At 36.4% G+C, this 21263-nt stretch overlaps 2 protein-coding genes across 2 annotated transcripts in view; one reads left to right on the forward strand and one right to left on the reverse strand.

Moving 5' to 3' along the window:
- The first annotated feature begins 555 nt into the window (after positions 1-555).
- Positions 556-1676, forward strand: LOC126584467 (glutathione S-transferase U19-like). The gene is made up of 2 exons (XM_050248835.1): positions 556-1450; positions 1641-1676. The coding sequence occupies exons 1-2, from the start codon at positions 1133-1135 to the stop codon at positions 1674-1676; spliced, it is 354 nt and encodes a 117-aa protein (XP_050104792.1). The 5' UTR covers positions 556-1132.
- Positions 1677-6604: 4928 nt separating this feature from the next.
- The window catches only part of LOC126585983 (probable glutathione S-transferase), a 35740-nt gene continuing 21081 nt past the window's right edge, over positions 6605-21263 (reverse strand). The window contains exon 3 of the mRNA XM_050250630.1: positions 6605-6876. Coding sequence (XP_050106587.1) covers positions 6829-6876 — 48 coding nt within the window. The 3' untranslated portion in view covers positions 6605-6828. The remainder of the gene's footprint in view (positions 6877-21263) is intronic.

Below are 21263 nucleotides of genomic sequence, written 5' to 3' on the forward strand. Positions count from 1 at the left end.
TTGGCCTAGCCTATCGGAGTTAGAGCTTTTTAGGTTTAGTTCTCTATAAATATTGCTTATAGCCTTTTGGAGTTTTGTAGCCGGCATTCTCATTTATTTAATAATATTCTATTTTGTAGTCTTTCTAATGACACACTCTGATATTCAACTGAATCCTCACAAAAAAAAATCCGAAAAAGATCCTTTTGGATTCTTTTAAACCAATCGTCATGTGGAATTAGCCAGTAATATTCTACTAATTCTACTGCTTGGAATTGTCATTGCTTTCGTCATATTGCACTAAAGATTTTTTTTATTCTTTAATTTGACTGGATTGTCTGCTAAATTTATTATATGAAAAAATAATTACGTGCGAAAATAGATTTCTGGTGCTTTAGTTTGATTCAAATTCTACGTCCATATATCGATTCAATTACGATAGTTTTGTGATATGCAATTAATTACTCCTTATTAATTTCTAATTTTTCGTGTTGAAATTGCAGATCTTAATGTAATCGTTTGATTTCATTATCTGTTGTTAAACGCATGAGAAGTTCGAAATTAGAATAATTTCAATACCAATGCATTAATAAACGCAAAGAAATTCATATTTCAAAATAATTCTAATTCTATAACATGAACAGAAGACATGCCATAAGAGCTACGTACAATTGATGTTGGTTTACTTTTCTAGTCTCGGGCCTTTGTTTTGCTTGTTCATGTTGGTCAACGTACAATTGATCAGGTTTTTTACCAAAAAAATAATGAACTTTGATCGGGTCTAAATTCTTTCCACCGAAGATTAAGACTTAAAACATACTAATTATATTTTAATCAAAATACACACTGTTATCTGGCCTCGACCAGAATATATATATATATATATATATATATATATATATATATATATATATATGTATATGTACAAAGATGAAGCAAAATAGAATCTCTCCATCAGCACTCTGGTCTCCATGTCCGACTTCTGCCTTAATTTGAATGCTTGACATTCTGTCCATCAATACTGGTCTCCCTGAAACACCCCATCACCAATCACAGCTTCATATTGAAAATTAATTTTTTTTGTTGTTGTAATTATTCGCTTGTAAAACTTTAAAGTTTTATCAATTAATCAGTTCAAACCGTTCAATCTTCAATGGCGGATGAGGCGGTATTATTAGACTTCTGGCCAAGCCCATTTGGGATGAGGGTGAAAATTGCAGTGGCTGAGAAGGGCATCGAGTATGAGTGCAAAGAGGAGGACTACGTGAGCAACAAGAGTCCACTGTTGCTGCAGATGAACCCGATTCACAAGAAAATCCCGGTTCTCATTCGCAATGGCAAACCGGTCTCTGAGTCTCTCATTGCGGTTCAATACATTGATGAAGTTTGGAAGGATGAAGCTCCACTGTTGCCTTCTGATGTTTACCTTAGAGCCCAAGCTAGGTTCTGGGCTGACTTCGTTGACAATAAGGTAATTTTACTCATTTACTAATTTATGTTTGGACTTTGTTTAACTGAAAATATAACTTTAACCCTTGAAACTCAAGTTTCTTTACATAAAATCCGACATAGTCTTTTTATTTGAATAAAACCTAATGACTAGGCTCCACATAAGCAAATTCATTAATTTTGTTTGCCTTTACACATTTTGCATTTTTCAGATGCCTAAAATACCCCTAATTACAGTTTTGATGTAGACATTTAATTCTATGCAGATTTGAAGAGAGAGATTAATGAAAAAAATGTATTGATGTTTATAATCATTGCATTAATATATCAAAACAAATTGTATGTTAAGGTAAAAAAGAACTAATAATGTTATACTTTCCTTAAGATTTTGTAATTTTTTTAAAAATTTGCATAAAATTAGACAATTTTAATTTAATCTTGTCATTTTCTTACCAAATGAAAATCTGAAAGAGCACTATAAAATAATTTACCTATATTTAAAAAATATAGGTAAATTATTTGGACATGTGTATTAGTAATAAATTTGCCCTATATATGTAATGATACACGCAAAATAATTAACTCTAGGGTACCCTCTTGGATGATTGTATGTCGTCTTCTTGACATTAATAAGATTGCTATCGTTTCAACTCAAAAAAAAAAAACTTATAAAATAAAAAATGTTATTTGATTCAAAATAAATTCATCCATATTTTATATAATAATATAGGTAAATTATTGCACACATATATATTAGTAGTAAAATGTGCCCAATATACATAATAATACATGAAAATAATTCACCTACAAATAAGGAAATTTGATTAAAAAAATAAAATATCTACTACTTTTTGTTTATGAACTTCAATTTTTTTTTATATTACAAACATAATGTACCTACAATATAATTTACCTATTGTTTAATCTTATAAGAAAATAATGCATCTACTGTTTTATTTTTTATTTTTTTTGTCGAATATGTACTGTTTTATTTTAATGGAGATAATTTGTCTTGGTTTAGTTTTTACGAAATAATTTAGGCACTATTTAACTTTACCAAAATAATGGAGCTACTATTTTAATTTACCTACAAAATAAATGCTATTTGATTCAAAATTAATTTTCTTATATTTTACATATAAATATAGATAAATTATTTTTAACAAGCATATATGATAACAAACAAAAAATGCCTAATGTATGTAATAATCTAGGTAAAATAATTTACCTACAACATAAAAGAATATTAATTGGTTCTTTGTTGTTTTTATCAAATAATATTATTATTTGATGCAAAATAACTAATTGTACAAAGGATTTTTTTTTCCATACGAAAAATGTGCCCATAATTGTTTATGAACATGACTAAATGTATGTATGTATATATGTATATATATATATATATATATATATATATATATATATATTCCTAATATTTATCATACAAGAAAGGTAAAATTTCCATATGGGGTTAATTGCTAATCATAATTAGGGTGAGTAATAATATTTATTGACATAATTAGAGTTTTGTGGCATAAGTTGTAAATATGTGATAATAATTGGTTACATATTTGTCTACATGGTACTCTATTTGAAATTTAGGTTTTATTTGGATGTTTAATATTATGTGGGTTTTTGTTTGGAAAATAGGAGTTTCAAAGATCTTTTTCTAAAGAACCCTTTGTTTAATTTTAGTCATTTACTAATTACTGGTTGCAAAATTGTGTTGGTTTTAAGCTTCTAACAAAACAATGTTTTTATTAATCATAGCATGCTAGCTACAATTCTCACATGAAGGAGGATATGAACAAAGTTGAGGTTCCACCATAAAACCAATTGGCAATATGAGTAGCTGCAACCTCTTATAAGCCCATGCGTTGAGGTTCTACTAGGGCTGGGCACAGGCCGGGCCGGGCCCATTTTTGAAGGGACCGGACCAGACCCGGAATTAAAGGAGATGGGGCGGGCCGGGTTAGGCATTACAATTATGAAAATAGGAACCGAACCTTACCTGGCCCGGTTGAAACGGGCCAGTTCGGTTCGGGTACACGGGTCCTTTTTTTCTGTTGCTGTTTAAAAATGTTTGCTGCACAGATTGCAGTTTGAAAAAACTGCACAGATTCAAGTTTACAGTTTGCACAGATTCCAGAGATTCCCTGTAAATCTGTTGAGCATCCTGCCTTACAATACCCGAACGACCTGTCTCTCCCATCAACTCTAGACCATTAATGAGTATTCTAAAGGATGGCCTATCAGGTTCACACCCCACCTCTTTCATTAAGTAATAACACTCGATTGCAAGTTTAGGGAGGTTAAAACTTATCAATGTTGTCATTAGAGCATTAAATGCCTCAATTTCAGGCTGTAAATTCGTTTCATTTTTCAAGCACAAGCAAAGAAGTTCAACTTGTTCAAACAATCCATTGCTAGCCATTACTCTAATCATATCGGAATACAATGAAACATGTGGCCTGTACCAATGTTCCTTTTGAATGTCTTCAAAGACATGCAACAAGCAATAAAGCCTATCAAATCGATCACAAGAGTAACAAATTGAAAACCTGAATCCTTCTTCTAGGAAAATGCAAAACAAAACCCAAAACGAAATGGGTAATGATCAAAACAAGAAATACAATCAGTCATCATGAGCCATGTAAATTAGCAGCAGATGATTCTCTGTGCAAGACATTGGTTCTTTCTAAAGTACAAAACGCATTGATAAAACCTCATGTCTACTCAATTTTCTTCAACCTTAATCCCATTTATTGACAATGTTGATTATTTTGAGTATGAAATGGTCCTCTAGAGCTTTGATTTCGGTTTTAAGTATCAAGCTTTGGGTTTAAAACCTAAAACGAAGCAATTAACCAACTGACAACATAGGTCTATGCTTGAATCGACGATTCCACATCCTAAAACAATAAACCATGCCAATAAATGGGATCAAAGTTGAAGAAAATTGAGAAGAACTGAGGCCTTCTCGACGTGTAGACATGACATGGAACACAAAGTCGGACTCGTTTATTGGGATTCTATGTAAATATGATCAAAATTAAAGAAAACAAAAACAAAAAGATAGCTTTTTTCCATCAAAATTATGCAACTGGTTGAAATTGAAGACTACCCAATTCGACATTCAAGGTAAATTCATGGAAAAACGAATCGAAAACAAACATGAACTGAAAGTAAGACTTCAAGAGCAAACCTTGAAGGCCAAGATGCACTCGTTCTGGCGGAGGAGGTCGCGGAGGACAGCCATCATATCGAGCTTCAACAACCGCCGGAACTTGGAATCGAAAACTTGGCCCAAAATGCTCTGATCTTTCTGTGCCCTCTTCAACGCCTACACGGTCTGGATGGCTTCGATGATGAGGAACCTCCCCTTCTGCAACAGTCGTGGGTTGTTGCTTTTGTCTCTCATTGTAATGGTGGATTTCAGTCTCTTGGGATTTGAAAGTTGCAGGGATGAAGAGTGGGACTCTGGGGAGAGGATTAGGGTTTTGGGGAGTGAGGGATTGAGTTGTGGAACAAGGTCCCATTTTGTTGGTGTTTTTGGTGGCAAAAACCAGTCTGTTTGGGTGATGATAGTGGTCGCGATGGCAAATGTGGTGTCGTTGCGTTGGTCGCGACAGCGCTGTGAGAGTCTGAGAGTTGGAGCTCGACGGTGGTGATGGGGTGAGTGATGGTGGTCGCGACGGCGGAGTTGGTGGTGTTGTTGTGTTGGTCTCGACGGCGGTGAGCACTGCGAGTCGAGGGAGAGTGAGAATCCGAGAATCCGAGAATCCGAGAGACTGAAAGTCTGAAGGTGCTTCTGGAACTCGGAGGTGGAATTGGCTAAGGTTGAAACCGACGGTTGAGATTGGCTAGGGATGATATCTTAAATCTCGTCCGTCCATTGTAACACAAACGGGCCGGTCCGGGTACCCGCGGTTCCTATACTTTTGGAACCGGCCCGAATTGAAAACTTCAAGTACACGGCCCGCCCCGCCCTGATTTGTTTTTACAAAATTAAGAACCGACCCGCTGGTCCAGGACCCGTTTGCCCAGCCCTAATATATTTTATGTAAATAATTTTTACACATTTCAATGCTTACAACATATTTAATCCCTTATTCTAACGGTTATATTTCATACCTATAATGATGCTGACGTTCCAAAAGGTCTGGTAGTGCTTCCAGAAGGCTTTCAGTATTGTTTGTTTTTTTAACTTTTGATGTCTAACAAGTATCTTATGTTTGTTTTTGCAGGAGCCGGGTGATTTTGGGTCTATGTATTGTCAATTGTCATTGATTTCAATTTGATTCCTTGGTGAGTTTGAATTTACAATCAGCTCATTTTTCACTCGCTTAATTGTGCGTAAGATTTTAATCACAGTATTTCATATTTTTTTTCTTATCACCTAAATATCTCTTAATTGTTTTCATTTTGGCTACTTCATTGTGGATCATTACTTAATGCCGTTTGGTTAGTCTGTGAGATTTGACTGTCTATACTTAATCTGTGTATTTAATGGATTATTGGGGGTCTGATGTATCTTAATATCATGTTGTTGTTGTTGCTAATTAAGGACTGAATTTCTTTATGATATGTTGAATTTCTTGATTGAATGGACTTCAAAGTATGTTCTAATGCAATTGGAGGAAATAAATAAAAAGGGTAGTGAGGTTGACTGCATAATTTGTAATTTGGGTTTAGTGACCTATAAAACTGCATAATTTTTGGAAATTCATGTACAAATTAATTGATAAATATAATGCTATTGAAAATTCTTATTGTTGTGATTGTGTTGTGCTTGTTGGGTATTTGCTTAGCTTAATTATAAATTAAGGATGGTTGAAAATTAGAATTTTATTCATGTGTGTTTTTTCCTTTCTTTCCAACTATCAATTTGTTGTCCGGGGCTTCAGTTTCATTCATATTAGAGAAGAGTATCTCATTACAAGGAACTCAATCCTTTTAATTTTCATCTACTTTTTGTTTCTTAATGTCTAGGTGATTTACCTGGTTTGTAACCATTAAATGACCTAACTTTATATTTACAATTATGTTTCTGATTGTTGATATTCAGGTTACTAAATTTTATCATATATGTTAGCATATTCATTTTAATAATTACCACTTGCTTTGATGCATTGAAAATGCTAATTTTGTAACAAGAAAATCATCTTATTCCCTGTTTAATAAAATTGTGTAGTCATTGGCGGAAATATTTGAAGTTACATAATTGTTCGTGTTATTTGTAATCCCGCAAAAACACGCAGGCATTACTATCTAGTATCTCACTAGAAACTAAAACAGGATACATAAAGGAAAGAAATTATACAAGACACAGATTCACACTTCACTCTAGGACTCTGATCCACACCAAGCATCTTCTGCACGCTATTGATATCTCTCCCTCTAATCCACACCAAGCATCTTCTGCACGCCAAGAACAAGCTCATACACCTTTTCGTCAGCAAGAGATTTCGAAACACTCTCCCTCTGCATGCACCTCTTGGCCCATGCAATGAGCTTGGGACACTCGGCCTCGATGCTGAAGTTTCCACAGGTCTCATATGCATGGAACCAGCAGTAGAACGTGATGAGAGCAATGTCCAAGAACCCAAATTTCTCACCCTCAAAATATGGCTTGTCTCCAAGCTGTCCCTCCAACTGCTTCAGGATTTCGATAAAGTCCTTTTTTGCTGCCTCTTGTTCCTCTCCCTTTGTCAACCATATCTTCGAGCCAGCATCATATAGCTGCAATTTGAAGACAAGATTGCATCAGATCATTGCTATAGCGAGTTCAGTGGGATTAATTAAATTTTGAATTCAGAGGGATTAATTAAATTTTGACTTATTTTCTAATTCCGGCGGCTATATTTGGATAGGGTTTTGTACGTTCCAATGATTGAACTTAAGTGTAGCAAGAAATGGATAACAAAATAGCAGGGATCACAAAATAGCAGAGATCACAAAAGCCGTTCATGAAAATTAACGAGGCATGCAAGAGAGATTTGTAAAGAAAGTCGGAGTGACAACAGGTCTGCACATGTGGTAAATTCATAAACTTACCACGTAAACAATACAACAAGATAATGTGAAGCGCGTGACCATTTAGCTTTACAAGAGGACCATACTTTGTTACCATGAAAAAAATTAAAATTATATCGTAAAATCAATTGGTAATATGAAGAATGATCCCACTTATTTATGTGGGTCTAAGTGTTTTTTATTAATTTTTAAATGCTTAAGGATTAATTAGGACGGTGAGCAATCGCCTAACATCTAAAGACTAATCAGAATAATGGCTAGCGATCTAACACCTAGGTGGGCTAGACGGCGATAAACGAGAATTTTTAGAATAATGCCTCCACATAGCCTATAAAAATTTGTATTCCGCTCCTCATGTAAAACTGTTTATGCTAAGGATACAGACTTGAAGATTGTACCTCATCTAACTATTCATCCAATAGAAAAGAATGTGGGCTCTACCGCATATATATCAAATTTTAATGAAACTCATGAAAACCCCAAATCACATCCTAACAGGAACCTAAAAAACAAACAATTAATTAGAACAAGAAACAACTCAGACAATTTAAGTTACCTTCTTGTCAATGAAATCAGCCCAGAAACCTTGAGTGAGCTTTCTGGTAAGGCTCAGAGGGAAGCAAAGGAGCTTTATCCCTCCAAACCTCATCAATATACTGCACAATGATGAGTGACTCGCAGACCGGCTTACCGTTATGAATGAGAACCGGGATCTTCTTGTGAACCGGGTTCATCTGCAGAAGCAGCTGGCTCTTAATCTTATTCCTCAAGTCCTCCTCTCTGTACTCATACTTGGCGCCCTTCTCCGCCAGCGCTACTCTGGCCCTCATGCCAAACATGCTTGCCCAGTAGTCCAGAAAAACAACCTCATCCGCCATTTTTGACACACACACACACACACAACTACTTCTAGCTGTAGGCTATAGTGTTTTACTTGATGCCAAAATATTCCAGATGGATATTCACACAGGCAGAAGAGGATATATATATGGAATCCGATTTCTCGCTGGATCTTTTTTTGTAAGAATTCCGAAGATTCGCAAATACAACAAACGTATGTAATTCACGGTTTTTTAAGATTCTTATTAAAAGAATCCGAAGAGGATCGGTAAGATATATATGTATCTACACATACGTGGCAATACGGATGTGGCTGATTTTTGTAGGGTATGACGTGGCATGCTGTATGCCATTACTTTCGGTGATGTAAGTTAGATATTTTCGAGAGAGTATTCTGACTTGATTATTTTTTTGTGAGGATTCTGGAAATTCTTTAATTTATTCATTCATCATACGATTAGAAATTATTATAATTTTTTTTATTTAAAATTAAATATAAACAATACTTAATGAAACCTAACTGCATAATATCCGATGAATACATATAATTGAAAGATCTTAGAAATTCTCACATAAAAAAATCCGACGAATATCCCCTTTTGATATTTTCATGCATATTTGGAGTTCTTTCTTTTTCTTGGTGAAATTGGACACCACATCTTTGAAAATGAATTCATTCTTTTATAGATAATTCTAGAGGATTACTTTCTAGAGGATTACCTTCTATTGATAATTCTAGAGGATTACTTTTGATAGGAATTTATTCTTATATATAATTCATTCTTAGAGTCTAAACATGATTACACATCCTTTTATAGGTAATAATCTTTGGAATTGTGACAGAAGTATTTGATTTACCAATTACCACACCCAATTCTTAATGGCCTTCAACTTTAATTAAATTAAAACAATGATCACTCAACTAAAAATTTATTACTATTGGTCCTTTAACTCATCAAAATGTTTAGCTATGGTCATTTTCTTCAACTCCGTCAGAATTTTGTCAAAATGAGTTATATTGAAAGGACCATTGCTCCAATTGAGTTAAAGTTGAGAGATCATTGCTCTGATTTGGTTAAGTTGAGATACCATTGCTCTGATTGGGTTAAAGTTAAGGGACAATTTCTCCAGTTGAATTAAAGTTAACAGACTATTGATACAATTTTTCTTATTTGATTTTCCATATTTGCCCTTTGATTTAGCCTCACTTGCATGACACGTGCCTCATTTTGACGAAAGTTCTAACAGAGTTGATGAAAAGGACTATAGTTGCACGTTTTGATGAGTTTAGGAACCCATGACAATGAATTTTTAGTTGAGGGACCATTACTCCAATTGGATTAAAATTGAGGAACCATTGCTACAATTTATTCTTCTTTCATTGTATTCATAAAATAAATAAAAAAGAGAGATTTCAAATTCTATATGAAAAAGAAACATTTAGAATGCAGAAATTCATAAAATTCAACTTTGAATTTCATATTAGTAGTTATCATTTTTAATAAGATTATTCTAGTAAAAAAAAATGATAGTCTAATTAATTACTTTAGTCTAAAAGTAAGGGGGGAAATTGCACTGTACGAATATGTAGTTTTTGAATTTGAATTTCACTTTATTTACGAAAGTGCCAAGTAGGGGAAGGGGTGGAGAAAAACCTTTTTGCAAAGAATCTACCGCTTTATGTGAAAAGCACGACAAAGTCATGCATGCATTATTTGTTTTGTTTTGGATTTGGCATAATCGGATAGATAGTCCTCATGTTAAAAAAAATAGGATTTAAACTTTTGTGGTGTAGTTCGTTAGTAAATTTAGTTCACAAGTGATTTTTTCGTTAGTTGTTCGTTAAATGTGGGGTAAAAATGTACTTTTCACTTGTTCTTCTTCTCTTTGCGATTCCTCGTCTAGTTGGGTTTTGATTATGTTGGGGGAGTAAGCGATGGTAAATGAGGAAGATCCAGCTGCGTTTTTCTGCAATGGCCACTTTGCCGCTGGATCATTGTGAATTTGGGTTTTTTAGGAATTTTTTTTTTGTCAATAGGAATTCCATTAACAAACAGTAGGGAGAAGAAAAATACAAAAAGACTCCTTAGGAAATGAGAAGATAAGCACAACTCTTATGTAGAACAGGAACAGGCATGTTCCCATAAGTATGATGAATAACTATCAAGCCAAAAAAGCTACAAAAAAAAAATCTACCTACAGCCGAGATGGATGGGTTATTTATTCCCACCCCAACTTGGGAATTATACAGAAGAGGGCAAAGGGAGGCCATCCCTAGATGGAACACTGACAAGATAGGGAGGGTGCATGAGCTGCTTTGCTTCTACATGCTGTATATTGGCTGATGGGTTTCAGAGTAATTTTCTGTTTATTGACTGGATTTCGCTATGTCGGATTGGTTTGGTTTTTGGGTTGCTACGATTGGTGAGACTTATACCTTGGTTATTGTTGATTGATTTGGTTAACAAGGTTTTCATTCATTTTCTGATTTGTTTTGACACACTTCTCAAAATTTACAAGATGCTATGATGTTTGTGCTATATAAAGATGAGTTATAAACATCTTCACCATCTTCATTATTTTCTTGGTGAGAGATAAACATTAGAGACAAGGAAGAAGAACACGTTAAAATACATATTTATCTCTGCATTTAAAGGACAATTAACAAAAAAAATAGTTTTGGACTAAATTTGCTAACGGATTACACCATGAGGGTTTAAATCATAGTTTTTTTTTACCACGTGGGCTATCTTCCGATTGCCTCATTGAAATATGTGATGAGTTATTGTTAGTCAACAGTTGCAGATTCAAAATTTGAATAATTGCAAGTGGCTCTTTACCACAGTGGTGGAAATGTGTTAAGCTCTTGCATGACAGCGTGAGTTCAAACCCCGTTGGTGGCTAATCTTGTTAGGATATATAGGATATATATTAGTGTGTGGGATTATGACACTTGTCAATAGATTGTGCATTTAGTTAGTTAGTTTGTTACATGTATTTGAGCTTCTATATAAGTCTAAATGTACTGACTTCATGAGTAAGAAATATATAACACAAGATATTCATCTCTCTCTCTCTCTGCTTACTTTCTCTCTCTAAGTTCTTGATAATTCTCTCTCTAATATATCTGCATACATATTAACATGGTATCAGTTCATCCTATCAAATTAAATTCTGTTTTATATGTGCCCAAATTGTCTCAGAATTTATTATCAGTGCATAGAATCTGTCTTGATAACAATTGCTGATTGATTTTTGATGCGTCCTGTTTTTGGATTCAGGACAAGGCCACAGGGAGGATCCTCTACAAAGGGCTATGCAGTAATGGACTTTATCCCATCTCATCCCTTGCCAAACATCCTGGTTCTTATTCACCAAGTAATTTCAAGGTTTCTGCATATCTGGGACAGCTCATTAGTTCATCTCTTTGGCATAGTAGGTTAGGTCACCCTACCAATAATATTGTTTCTATTATGCTCCATAAAGCTAATATCAGGTGTTCCAAGGATGATGTACCCATAGTATGTCATAGTTGTCTAGAAGGAAAGTTTACAAAATTGCCTTTTCAATCTAGTACTCATCAATCTCAAATACCTTTTGAAGTTGTACACAGTGATCTTTGGGGCCCTGCACCCTGTAATTCAATTGATGGTTTCAAATTCTATGTAACTATCATTGATGAATGTACTAGATTCTGTTGGGTGTTCCCACTTATAAATAAATCAGACTTTTTTGATACATTTGTCTCCTTTTATGCCTTTGTTAAAGCTCAGTTTTCTGCAACCATTAAGAGTTTACAAACAGATGGTGGGGGAGAGTATATAAGTCATAAACTACAAGCTTTTCTCAAAGTCAAAGGGATGTTACATCAAATTTCTTGTCCATACACTCCTGAGCAAAACGGCTTAGCCGAAAGAAAACATAGGCATCTTATAGAAACTACTGTTACCCTGCTGCAATATGCTAAGCTTCCCTCTCAGTTTTGGTCTTTTGCTTGTCAAGCTGCTGCCTATTTAATCAATAGGATGCCTACACCAGTTTTAAATCATAAGTCTCTATTTGAGTTACTATTTGGTACATCTCCTGTGATTACTCATCTTAGAGTTTTTGGGTGTTCGTGTTTTCCTTTACTAAATCCCTATAACACTTCCAAATTACAACCTAAAACAACTCAGTGTGTTTTTCTGGGGTATGCCTCTAAATATAAAGGCTTTATTTGTTTTGATGTCTTGAAGGGGAGGATCTTTATATCTCGGCATGTTGTGTTTGATGAATCCATTTTTCCGTATCAACAATTACTAGCTCAGTCTAAGTGTGTCATAACATGTGCCTCATCACCTGCCTCTTCTGATATTCATCCTTCATTATCCTTAGCAGCTGCATCAATACCATATATCATACCTCCTCAACCACTTTCCACCCTAGACTCTTCTACTTTGAATCCTACAGATGCTTCATCTCCTCAGTCCATTACTGTCTCAGCAAGCTCTTCTTCCTTACTCCCTGTGGATCCTGAGTTTGGTCCTAATCATCTACAACCAGTGTTGCCTATTGCTCCTTTAAATATGCATCCTATGCAAACTCGGAGCAAGAATGGTATTGTTAAGAAGAAAGCTTTCCTCAGCTCTCTCAGTGATTCCAGTTATGTTGATTTGTCACTGTGTGAGCCTGCAACTTACAAATCTGCCATTAAGGTCCCTGTTTGGTATAAAGCTATGCAAGAAGAGATTGAAGCACTGCATACTCAAGACACTTGGAGTTTGGTTCCATTACCTTTTCAGAAAAACTTAGTAGGCTGCAAATGGATTTTCAAGCTTAAGAAGAACTCTGATGGTTCTATTTCTCGGCATAAAGCTCGGCTGGTAGCCAAGGGCTTTAGTCAAGAACCTGGCTTGGATTATGGGGAAACTTTTAGCCCTGTCATCAAACCTACTACTATTCGATTAATACTAGCTTTGGCTGCCCATTTTAATTGGTCATTAAGGCAGCTCGATGTTAAAAATGTCTTCATACATGGCTTGTTGCACGAAGAGGTATATATGGCTCAGCCTCCGGGGTTTGAAGATCCAACTCATCCTGAGTTTGTATGTAAACTGCACAAATCTTTATATGGTTTGAAACAGGCCCTAAGGGTATGGAATGAAAGGTTCACCAATTTTCTGCCTTCTTTTGGTTTTGCTTCCACTTATGCTGATTCTTTTCTGTTTGTTAAGCACATTGGTACTGAGATTGTCATTCTACTACTCTATGTTGATGACATAATTGTCACCGGCAGTGCTTCTTCTGTCATTTAACAAGTCATTGACTCTCTTACAGTTGAATTTGATATTAAAGATCTGGGAAATCTGCACTACTTCCTTGGCATCCAAATTGATCGAATTGGTACAAGTTTTTTCTTGTCTCAGACCAAGTATATACAAGAGTTATTACAGAAAGTAGAAATGGTTGATTGCAAGCCGTGTGATACACCTTGCTTGCCTTACAATCGCTTACTCAAGGATGATGGTTCTCCTTTCAACAATCATGCAGCTTATCGAAGTATAGTAGGTGCATTGCAGTATCTTACTTTCACTAAGCCGGACATTGCTTTTTCTGTTCATCAAGTGTGTCAGTTTATGCAGGCTCCTATGATTTCTCACTATACTGCAGTCAAAAGAATATTGTGATACTTAAAGGGTACTATGACCTTTAGTATATCATATTCTGCTAGTGACTTACAGTTAAAAGCTTTTAGTGATGCAGACTGGGCTGGCAACCCTAATGATTGAAGATCTACAACGGGCTTAATTGTGTTCTTAGGTGGCAATCCCATTTCCTGGTCATCTAAGAAGCAGAATACCGTGTCACGATCCTCTACAGAGGCAGAATATCGGGCTATGTCTTCCACTTCCGCTGAACTTGATTGGATCCAGCAGCTTCTTCAGTTTCTGCACATCCAACTTCCCACAGCTCCAGTTCTCTTTTGTGATAATTTGTCTGCCATAGCCTTGTCCTTCAATCCTGTTCAACATCAGCGTACGAAACACATTGAGATAGATGTTCACTTTGTGCGTGAAATGGTTGCCAAACATCGTCTCATGGTTCAGTTTGTATCTTCCAGGGAGCAGTTTGCGGATATTCTAACAAAAGGACTTAGTTCTCCTTTGTTTCGGTCTCATTGTACCAATCTCATGCTTGGTTCATCCAAACCTGAGATTGATGGGGGATGTTAGGATATATAGGATATATATTAGTGTGTGGGATTATGACATTTGTCAATAGATTGTGCATTTAGTTAGTTAGTTTGTTACATGTATTTGAGCTTCTATATACGTCTAAATGTAATGACTTCATGAGTAAGAAATATATAACACAAGATATTCATCTCTCTCTCTCTGCTTACTTTCTCTCTCTAAGTTCTTGATAATTCTCTCTCTGATATATCTGCATACATATTAACAAATCTAACATCTAATTTGAAATAATCCATCATTTGACAAAAAAAAAAGAAAAAAAAAAGATTTGAATAATTGGAGTCACAGTGTTAAAGATTAATTTTTTTAATAAAAATAGAGTGAAGCATGCAAAACATTCAATTTATTCATTGAGTCTCTTTGCCCCTGCTTTTGTGCATTTTTTCTTCAAGAAAAAGGTTGGAGATGTTGCAGTCCTATTAGTTAGGAATGTGATTGTGTAAATCTTAGTAGATATGGGAATGTATTTTATATTCCTATTAGGAGTAGATTACCTATTAAATGTTGTAATGCTAAAGGAAAAAGTTTTTATCTATCTTACTACTATAAATAAAGGCACAATAAGGTGAAATAACACACACCCACAATTACACATCTCTCTCTTATTTTCTCTCTCTATGCCGCACTCTCTCCCTCTCTCTATGGCCTCCATAATTGTTTAGTAAATTATGCCTACAACACGTTATTAACACGCTATTGACGCTGCGCTAACAAGAGAGTTTATTATTCAATTAGGTGAGTATTACGTTTTACACTCTTTTTATGATTAATTAATTATTTTATTGAATTGATCTACATGCTATTGATTCAATTTAATTTTTCTATGTTGAACGTGATACAATGCATTGGAGATGCAATTCCGGCTTTCCAAGAAGGATCTTCTACAAATTCAAAGGCTTTTGTAATTTTCTGCCAATTAGGTACGCTTCAAATAAAGTAAGATATTTGAAACAACCATGAAGCATGAAAACATTCCCCATGATGCATGAACTCCCTATGTTTATATTTTCCTTCCGATATATATATTGTATATGTTCATATATTTGTCAATATATATATATATATATATATATATATATATTTGTTTCATGCATTGTGCAATTATATTTGCTATGTGGAATATGTGAGTCAAAGTACAAATTTAAATTAGAAGCATGTTAGGGTTTTTCAAACCCTAGAAATTTCAAAAAAAATAAGGAAAAAAAGTGGACATGATACGGCATCACCACCGCGGCACCACTATCGGCCACCCATGCACAGTCGATGGCCTGAAGCCCAGCTGCATGGATCACCGCAGTAGCCCTTTAGGTTTCCTGTTCCTGCACACAAGAACTAGGCTTCGGCCTGGGGTAGTTTCGACGAGCTTGAAGCCCCGAACACCACCTGCAATTCGGCCTGACTCACCAGCAAAGCTATACTCTTGCTGGGCTTAGATTTTTTTGCCCTAGCCCGCAACATATTAAACCAGCCTAGTTGGCTGGGTTTCTTTCCCACGCGACCCAAGGCCAGCGTCTTGTTGGACCTGCCCCTACCCCCCATTTGACCCAAACAGGAACCCAGCTGAGGCTGGGGTTCCTCCCAACCCCGTAGGCTTTTGGGCCTGCCTATGTCTCTCGGTCGTGGCCTGCATCCATATTTGGACTGCCTTTGCAGCCTTTCCCTAAGCCCATATACCCATAGGGCCTTGCCGACTCACGACACCCAACCTTTTTTTGGGCTATGCTATTTTTTCGATCCAATAATATTATTTTATTATTATTTTGCTTCTACAATCGACCATGTATGGTCTAATTTATTGAATTAATTAAAAGTGACATGCAGTCCATTAATCTGATAATGAATCCAAAATTATTGGCCTGAAGCCCACTTTTGGACATTAACGATTCAATAATTTATTTTTATACTTTGAACCGTTGACTCACTTTCGTAGTCCCGAAGCACTCACACTTAAGTTCCTGAAGCAACCCAAATCCACTAAACTTAAATCAGCATATTGCATTTTGTGTTCTTACATGAACTTCTCTTCTATAAACTAAACGTTCATAAACTAAATTGAACTTGTAGTTTCAAATTTAGTGCCTTTGAAACCCGAAGATTTCATAAAACAATACACCCATGAAAACTCGACGTTTTTCATGTAAACCATGTCTTAGAACCCCGAATGTTCTAACTTTGATGCTTATGGATGATTCATTCCCATAGCACCAATCACAATCTTGTTCCCTCCAATTCAGTGGATTGTCGAACTGTCACAAGTTCGATTTTCCTAATTTGGACGTTTCTAATATAAATCACTTCATGTAGGGTACAAGACGTGAATCTCCACTTGACTATTAAGAAGCTAAGACACCATTGAAACCAACAATGGCAAGGAAGAACTGAATAAGCCTTCGCCATGATCTTCATTCGAAGACTTATGCTTGAAGCATTACCAACGGAAGTACCTCTTGAACGAGGATTCCATGGCTCTTTGGCTCACTTATACGGACTGTCTAATCATGAAAAACATTACCTAAAGCACACCATGATTACGTCCATGAATGAGTACAATTCTGAAGTTTATAAATCCGATTAAATTTTAACTGGAGAATACTTTTCTCGTTCTTTTATGTTTTTACCTAGCTCCTGAAGCAGTAGTGTAGAAAGTGGAAGTTTACCAAATTCTCGAACCTGATTACTACCACAAATGTGATAGAACGGTATGGACTTAGTCGACTGGAGTCTACCGAATAGCTCAACCCAGTTCGGTCAAAGCCTACCGAATGGTGATGTACTGTTTCAGCAAGGATACATCAAATGGCATATTCTCTCACAATCCAATTTTGAGTTTGTTTTCACAACATGTAGTAGAATCAGGGCATGCCAAGGTGTGGCATCATGCCCGAAGCATGATTGGTACCTAAGACCTAAAACTTCAAGAATAAGGGAAAATATTCCCGAACCTTAACCTTGCAAAATCTATTTCCGTCTCGATGGAATAGACAATTGGTTAACTTATGCACATGTTCGTACCCCTACCATGTTGTTAAGGAGTACCATTCTAGTAGTCAATACGTGAGACTAATTTTGCTTCACCAAACATCGTTGGAAGAGCAGAATTTTGACATGGATGGCCTTGTTGGCTGAATCCCCTTAGTAAACCATTTACTTTGTGAACATTTTTCCATGTTCTTGGATTCAAGTTTGGTGTATGTTTTACTTATGGATAATCTTATTGATATTGTCCTCGAATATGAGTTAATTAAATCATGTTTCTTAATACATGTGACCAATTCAATTAAACAAGTGATTAGGTAGGAATGTGGGAAAGTTAGTTGTCTGGACGAATGCGTACTACGCACACTAACTTGACACCTAAATCACATCTCTAACAATGAATTCAGGTTTATCCAACCTGATTAAGAGCATTGGCACGCTCCTCGTTGTATGAATGGTATTGAATCACCATTTAAGGGACTTTAAATTCTCCCTAAAGTTGAGTTTTTAAGGATATTCGAGATGACAATGATCATAAATGAAACCATTGAAGAAAATAGAGTGAATATCTTTGCACCACCTCCAAAAATAAGCCTGAAGCTTTGATTTGGGGCCAATGGGTTGTCTCCCAACCGGGAATACACCACATGTGGCCGGCCTGAAGCCTGGTGATTGAGCAATTTACTTGCTTTGGCACGACCTTTTGGGACACTTAGGTCGAACAATGATGCTACGATGCATGTCCTTACCTGAAGTAAGGATCTTGTACCTACAAGCACACTTTGCCAAAGCCCGCTCATTTGGGACTGATTTTTATATTATTCCTTGCAAAGATACGACACGACTCTCTTTTCACAATGGATTCAAGGGAATATACGTGGACTAATCTAACCAAAATGCGGACCATATAAATACTTATGGTTATGGTTGATGAATCGACAAACTGGTCACATGTTTGTCCACATACATTGTTGCTAAACCTCTTAGCCGATTAAGGGTTCACCACCTTACTTATCTCTTAAGGTCTGGGAGACTGGATAATGTCGGAGAGTTTATATCGACGATTTTCGATAAAGTATTGCATGTATTTTGGGTTTATAATTGAACATCGAATTCCCATGTTCATCCCAAATAGTCTCACTTAGTGATCATAAAGCGCAATTTAAATGATTGCCCGAATTTTGGTAAACATACCAAGTTTTCGATTTCTACCTAGGGTTATGCAATCCTTGTACGCAGTTATGTTGGTTCGCCTTGAGGCCTATTGCCACCTAACCTATACGACGTTACAGTTGGTCACTGGGTACGATCCTGACGATTTTTCGTATTTACACATTTGGGTGAGCATTCCATGTGCCAAGTTGCGCCGCCGCAACGTACCACCATGGGTTCTCAAAGAAAGATGTGTATCTTTTGTCGATCATGATTCTTTTTCACACTAGCTCTCTTTGAGCCCTTGCACGCGATCTTTTTACTGCTCATTTACGGGTTGTCACTTTAATGAGACAGTCTTCCCGCCGTTAGGGGGAGATAAGAACGTCAACGTTCCCGGAGAACGGCGCGAATTTGCGTGGACGTTACCCACTATGTCTCATCTCGATCCCCGTACCGCACATGTATGATAAGTAAGTGCGATGAATTCTAGGTTTCAAAATGTTGCTCTAGACGCATTCCTCTTATCTAGCTAAAGTGACGAGGTCATATACCAGCTGCAAACATGCCTGCAAGGATAGACGTATTTAACGGACGTCGAGTCAACATCCCTTGAGGGTGTGCCGCCCCTATTGGATGGTTTGGGCACCTCTATTGGACGGTCTGGTATAAGGACGGATAGCAAATCAATCTGTCTTGGCCTGGAGAGTGACATATCATTCTATTCGTAGGATTCACTTCCCTAGAAGAGGAAGATACAGCACAACAAAATCTAAACTCGATCGATGTCTTAAATCATTTCCATCTCATGAGATTAATCCGGATTTGTTCTGAGACTTAAAGTTTGGTCCAGTATACTAGTTTGGATGAGCTAAATGGAATTGAAATGAGATTATCATCGATGATGTTTTCACTTATATGGTAGTTACCGACATAAATGAAAAGCGACGATATCGAACCATGTTCCGTTGATTAAGTGACAACGTAGAAATAATTGGACAACTAAAGTTACAATCCAAGTCAAATTCCATACCAAAGTGTGTATTGGACCTGTCGTTCATACACTGCCCAAGGTAACCTTGTTGTGTTCCAAATGGGAAAGGAAGCGTTATGGGATGAATGAAATAGTGCAATATGATGCACGCCTTAAGGCGCAAGGTTTCTCTCAAACGTCCTGTGATTGATAGCAGCATTATGAAATATGGTTAATGTTTCTCCGTGGGGATATAGATACGGAGATTTACATGTAAGTTCTGGAAGAATTACATGGACTCGTTCAAATAGTTCCAAAACCATGGAACACCCTATTAACTTGTTTTGAGGCGTTCACTTATGGATTGAAAAATCTAACGGATTAACCAGTGAGGGATGAATTATGTCTTTACGTGTTAAACTATGAAGTCTAATTCCAAATTGCTAGAGTTACAGTTTATGTCGTTAACACGAATCTCACTAAGACTCTGGAAGAGCTTGAGAAAACTGCCTCGCACCTGAAGATGGAATTTGAGATGAATGATCTTGGGAAAACTCGTTTATGCCTTGACCTGAAGTTAAAACATTGTTCTGACGGTATTTTTGTCTACCAGTCGAACTACACCCCGAATGTGTCACCCTTAAGTATACCTTTGATCGTCCATACGTTATATGCAAATGTGACCCTTGAAGAGGTTATGGAATCCGAAATTTCATATCTAAGTTCAACTTTGCATTTCGTTGTACTTAGCTCATTGTATTTAGATAGGTCATTCGTTGTTGATCTTGATAAAGATGCAGCACCGCACCTACACGCATCCACTGAATTAGTATTAAAGACGTACCCTGAAGGTACTACATGGGCAAATCCCAATGCATCTTGAGCAGATCTAACCCCCCTGATCCTCAAAATGATGTTTGCCTTGTTTGTTATGCTGACGTAGGTTACTTATCAAACTCGCACAAGGCAAAATCCCCAAATAGTTATGTCGTTACCATTATGGATATTGCAATATCATGGAGGCCCATGATATTACATTAGTTGTGAAATCTTCGAATCATTCCAAGACTCACCTTACTTCACTATCCCACAAGTGAGACATGGTTAGGAGTTCTTGTTGAGCATATTCGAAGTACTTGTTGTGTTTTCATCCATCGTTGAGTCCCAACAACGATTCATGAAGATTATGCCGCATGTATCAACCCGACCAAGCTATGATACATCAACGAAGTCAACACCAAGACATATTGCGTCCACATCTACATCAGCAAAGCATTAGGAGATTGAAGTCATGCAAGCCGATCTTAGACAACCTTGCCGACCTCTACATGACGTTACTGAGTCAACCTTCCAGAAGCTTATCCGAGGAATTGGTATGCCTAACTATTTATATGCAATGCTTGTAGTTCTCATTTGGAAGTTATGTCAAACTCAGGGGGAGTATTCAGAAGTATACTTACTTGATCTTAATATACTCTTTTTCCTTACGATTAGGAGCATTTTTCCTACTGGGTTTTTGCTACCTGACTAGGTTTTAACGAGGCACTTATCCTGGGCTGATCATACCCTTGTGAGCTCTTCTACTTGCGTCTAAAAGACGTATAGTTTTGACTTAATGCAATTTC

The sequence above is a fragment of the Malus sylvestris genome, chromosome 10 (assembly GCF_916048215.2).
Source record: "Malus sylvestris chromosome 10, drMalSylv7.2, whole genome shotgun sequence".
NCBI lineage: Eukaryota > Viridiplantae > Streptophyta > Magnoliopsida > Rosales > Rosaceae > Malus > Malus sylvestris.

Excerpts from the sequence above, each read along its gene's own strand:
- LOC126584467 (XM_050248835.1), top strand. The coding sequence starts at position 1,133 with ATGGCGGATGAGGCGGTATTATTAGACTTCTGGCCAAGCCCATTTGGG. Across the intron at positions 1,451-1,640 it reads CTGACTTCGTTGACAATAAG|ATGCCTAAAATACCCCTAAT; the intron begins GTAATTTTACTC and ends TGCATTTTTCAG.